At 51.5% G+C, this 4,868-nt stretch overlaps 1 protein-coding gene across 4 annotated transcripts in view; it reads left to right on the forward strand.

The window, feature by feature from the left end:
* The first annotated feature begins 240 nt into the window (after positions 1 to 240).
* The window catches only part of tpcn3 (two pore segment channel 3), a 16,662-nt gene continuing 12,034 nt past the window's right edge, over positions 241 to 4,868 (forward strand). For 3 of the 4 annotated variants that reach the window (XM_076729184.1, XM_076729181.1, XM_076729183.1), the window contains exons 1-4: positions 246 to 550; positions 1,371 to 1,453; positions 2,427 to 2,541; positions 3,733 to 3,861. In XM_076729184.1, coding sequence (XP_076585299.1) covers positions 455 to 550; positions 1,371 to 1,453; positions 2,427 to 2,541; positions 3,733 to 3,861 — 423 coding nt within the window. In that variant the 5' untranslated portion in view covers positions 246 to 454. Of the gene's footprint in view, positions 551 to 1,370; positions 1,454 to 2,426; positions 2,542 to 3,732; positions 3,862 to 4,868 lie in introns of all 4 variants that reach the window. The other variant, XM_076729185.1, reaches the window with a different exon arrangement.

Genomic DNA, 4,868 nt, shown 5'->3' on the forward strand with positions numbered 1-4,868 from the left:
TCCTGCTGTTCAAACATCCAATCATAGTGTTCACGAGGTTAATCTGAGAAATCTGCTGCAGGAAATAACCTTGTCTTTTCTCAGATGGAGTTTTCATCGGTTTTACCTCCTCAGAGGTTTCAACTGCTTCATTTCTACGAGCCGTTACACGTCACTGCGCCACTCAGCCGCCACATTTCCTGCGGTCCGTGAAGGCAGCACGAGTCCTGGCGTATTAGAGGGACAAACAGCAGCTCGACCAGTTCAGAGCCGGACTGAAGCCTGATGGAGGTCGGACTGTTCCTGTGCAACCGAGAGGAAAACATGTGATGTGGATCCTCTCAGATCCTCCAGCAGCAGACGTGAGAAGAGACACAAGTTCAGACTTTAGTCCTGAAAAGACTCGAAGTCTGCGAACCGCTTCAGGCGCGTGAGACCAAGTTTTTGGACAAACGTCGATTTGGAAGAGTGAGAGATGAGCGAGGAAGAGAAGAGAGACAGCATTCCTGACGAGTCTGCAGGAAGGGGGACAGGAATCCCCAACGGAGGCAGCCCTGCCAAGAGCAAGGAGGTGAGTCCTGGTCCGGGTCCGGGTCTGAACACGAGTCTGAGTCCTGGTCCGGGTCTGAGCCTGAGTCTGGGTCGTGGTTCTGGTTCTAGATGTGACTCAGGGTCTGGTTCTGGTTCTGACTTGGGATCGGGTTGTGGTTGTGGCTCAGGGTCTGGTTCTGGTTCTGACTTGGGGTCTGGTTGTGGCTCAGGGTCTGGTCTGGGGCTTCAGCTGGAGCTCCTGTGTTTGTCTCGTGGCTGGTGGACTTTCGTCCTCTGGACCTCATAAAGTGTCTCATAAAGCTTCACTTTGCTCTCAGACTGTTGAACGTTTTCAGTGCAGACTTCAGATCAGCTGATGGGCGGATTGATTATGGATCCATCAGTAGATTTTAATTGTTGATTAGTCGTTGAGTGTAATCAGAGTCTGACAGATTCAGTTTGCTGAGACAGAAGACAGAAGCTCAGAGACGCTGAGGACGCTCAGTGATTCCAGCTTTCTGCTCATTTCTTCTCTGTCCATCAACAAACACAGCGAAGGAAGCTTCGCTCACCACGCCACAGCTTTTAACTCATCACATGATAAATGAGGATGATGATGAAGATGATCATAATCAGTCTCTCACACACACACACACACACACACACACACACACACACACGTCAGAGGAGCTTCATGCTTTCTTCAGTCTGAAGCTCCTGAAGTCAGATCACATGACCGTGTGGAGGGCGCAGGCTGTGGTCTCTGGTCTGACGTGGTCCGGCCTGACGTGGTCCGGCCTGACGTGGTCTGGATTTCCCAGTGGACACCTTTGGAAAATAAGACGTTTGATGTGTTTCAGGACTTCGACCTGGCGTCCATCTACGTGTCAGACGCTCAGTACAACAGGAACATCTACTTTGACACGTCGCCGCAGGCAGTGAGGTGAGACGTTCGTTCATTCATTCATTCATTCATTCATTCATTCATTCATCGTCCTGCTGGTTTTGGTCACTTCATGCTGAGCTCATCACAGCAGCCATCTGAGGCACCGGGCCGCCGGCGTGATGTGTCAGCCAATCAGAGACAGATCTGTGGCGGCGTCGTGTTCAAACAGGAAGTGCAGCTCAGAGAAATGAAACGAGCTTCACGTAAAACAGGAAGAAGATAAACAGAACATTCAGAGGGAGAGTAATGGCCTCTTCATTGTGATGACGATGATGATGATGACGACGATGTCGATGATGATGATGATGATGATGATGATGATAGCTCATAGCAGCAGTGAATCAGAGGCAAAGCACAGAGTTTCAGAGCTCGTTAAAGGCTGAAGCTCCTCCTGGTGTCTGTGGGCTCTTCGTTCCAGAGCTTTTGGGCCGCATCCCTGGTTTTCCTCCAGCTGTTTGAGCGAGGCTCCGAGTGTGTGATCACATCCTGCACCAGCACGCAGATCAGCCTCCATGTTGGCGAGTCAGAGGCTCCTCAGCCGTTCTGTCGCTGTCCTCGCAGCCACCAGACTCCATTCACAAAAACAGTGATTTTACGTCTCTGCTCATCGTCAAACTCAGCAGAAACACGATCAAACAAACAGTGTCCAAGCCACAGCACCATATGTGGATTCATCCGCCGCTGAAAATAGTCCCCAACAAAAGCCCCGTTTCCTCCCGTTGGTTTGATAAAAACTCCAGCGAGCAGCTTCTTCAAGTCCTGAAGTTTAAACATCTGAACATTAAACAAACGCTCAGTTTAAACACAAAACAGTGTTTGTGATTTCTGTCAGAAACACGAGAGGTTCAGGAACACGTTGGATCGAGTCTGAACGTGGTGACATTTAGAATAACAGCAGCTGTGTGTGTGTGTGTGTGTGTGTGTGTGTGTGTGTGAGTGTGTGTGTGTGTGTGTGTGTGTGTGCTGTCAGACTGTATCTGCTCTACAACCATTGGCTCCCTCAGGTGCTCCTCTACTTCTTCATCCTGGTCGATCTGTCTCTGGCGCTCTTCGAGGATCCAGCCGTCTTCCCTCTGCCTATATGGGTAAGATGGCCGCCGCCGCCGCCGCCGTGCTGGTTTCATGATTGCTGTTTTTTCATGTGCACTTAATTGGAAGAGAAAAATCTGCATGAATTGTGCAGATAGAAGAAGCCTCGCTGACAGCAGTGATGAGCAGTGAAGATGCTAACGATGCTAAACGCTAAGCAGCGATTTCCTTTTTTCTTTGAGAGACCAAAGATGTCGTCCAGAGAAACACGCAGGAAGTTCTGACGGACGTTTTGGAAACGATGATTTTAATCTATTTTCAACTTAAATTTAAACAAGAGCCAATCAGAAACAAGAATGGTGTCCGTCACCGTCTGATCTGTTTCGTTCAAACAGCCTGAGGAGGACAGGGACAGGACGGGACAGGACGGGACAGGACAGAGACAGGACAGGGATGGGACAGGACAGGGATAGGATGGGATGGGACAGGACAGGGACATGACGGGACAGGACGGGGATAGGATGGGACGGGACAGGACAGAGACAGGACAGGGATGGGACAGGACAGGGACAGGATAGGACAGAGACAGGACAGAGACAGGACAGAGACAGGACAGGGATGGGATGGGACAGGACAGGGACAGGACAGGGATAGGATGGGATGGGACAGGACAGGGAAAGGACAGGACAGGACAGGACGGGGACAGGGACAGGACAGGACAGAGACAGGACAGGATAGGATAGGACAGGGACAGGACAGAGACAGGACAAGACAGGACAGGACGGGGACAGGATAGAGATGGGACAGGGACAGGACAGGGACAGGATAGAGACAGGACAGGGACAGGATGGGGACAGGAGAGAGACAGGACAGGGACAGGACAAGACAGGACAAGACAGGATAGGACAGGCACAGGGACAGAGACAGGACAGGGACAGGACAAGACAGGACGGGGACAGGACGGGGACAGGATGGGACGGAACAGGACAGGGACAGGACAGGACAGGGACAGGACAAAACAGGACAGGACGGGGACAGGATAGATACAGGACAGGGACAGGACAGGACAGGACAGGACAGGACGGGGACAGGATGGGACGGAACAGGACAGGGAAAGGACAGGGACAGGACAGGACAGGGACAGGACAAAACAGGACAGGACAGGGACAGGATAGAGACAGGACAGGGACCAGCGTAGACCAGGACCGCAGAGCAGTCCGCTAACATCTGTTCTGTTGTGTTCTCAGGCCACCATGTTGGTGGAGCTGCTCTGTCTGCTCGTCTTCACCGTCCGACTCGTTCACTACGCCAAAGTGATCCCTCGGGACAAGTTCTGGAAAGACCCCAAAAACATCTGCATCATCGTCATCCTCATGGTAGGAGGGGCTTAGTGACATCATCGGTGTGGTGGGAGGGGCTATTGAACTGTGAGGGGAAACTGAACTGGACTGCCAGTTTGTCCGATACTGCAACGTACAAATCCCCTGCCCAGACCATCTGAAACCAAGTCAGACCACAACCAGACCGCCTGAAACCAGACCACTGAAACCAGACCATCTGAAACCAGACCAGACCAATACCAGACCACCTGAAACCAAAACAACTGAAACCAGACCGCCTGAAACCAGACCACTGAAACCAGACCAGACCAATACCAGACCACCTGAAACCAAAACAACTGAAACCAGACCGCCTGAAACCAGACCACTGAAACCAGACCAGACCAATACCAGACCACCTGAAACCAAGTCAGACCACAACCAGACCGCCTGAAACCAGACCACTGAAACCAGACCAGACCAAAACCAGACCACCTGAAACCAAGTCAGACCACAACCAGACCACTGAAACCAGACCATCTGAAACCAGACCAGACCAAAACCAGACCACCTGAAACCAAAACAACTGAAACCAGACCGCCTGAAACCAGACCACTGAAACCAGACCATCTGAAACCAGACCAGACCAAAACCAGACCACCTGAAACCAGACCGCCTGAAACCAGACCAGACTAACACAGAGACACTGGTATAAAACAGTCATGTGGCAAGGTGTTCTACTGGTCAGATGTGTGAACGCACAGGTGTAGAACCCCCTACAGGTTCAGTTCTCTGGTCCGTCCGCCAGCTGTGTGGATGGAGGATAAAAGGGGCGCCGCAGTTTCCAGAACTGTGAAGTCCTCAGAACAGCTGTCCTAAACCTCCGTGTAGTGTTTTGGTATCTGATAGCCAGTGATGACACTGCTAGCGTGTTAGCGGTTAGCTCACCTGCCACAGTTCACCCTCTCACCCTGCAGTCACCACATCATCAAAACTCAGAACCAAACAAAACTGGTTCCAGGTCTTTCAGAGCAGGTCCAGGTTAATCTGTTAGAGGTTTCTGT

Source organism: Chaetodon auriga, chromosome 4 (genome assembly GCF_051107435.1).
Source record: "Chaetodon auriga isolate fChaAug3 chromosome 4, fChaAug3.hap1, whole genome shotgun sequence".
Lineage (NCBI taxonomy): Eukaryota > Metazoa > Chordata > Actinopteri > Chaetodontiformes > Chaetodontidae > Chaetodon > Chaetodon auriga.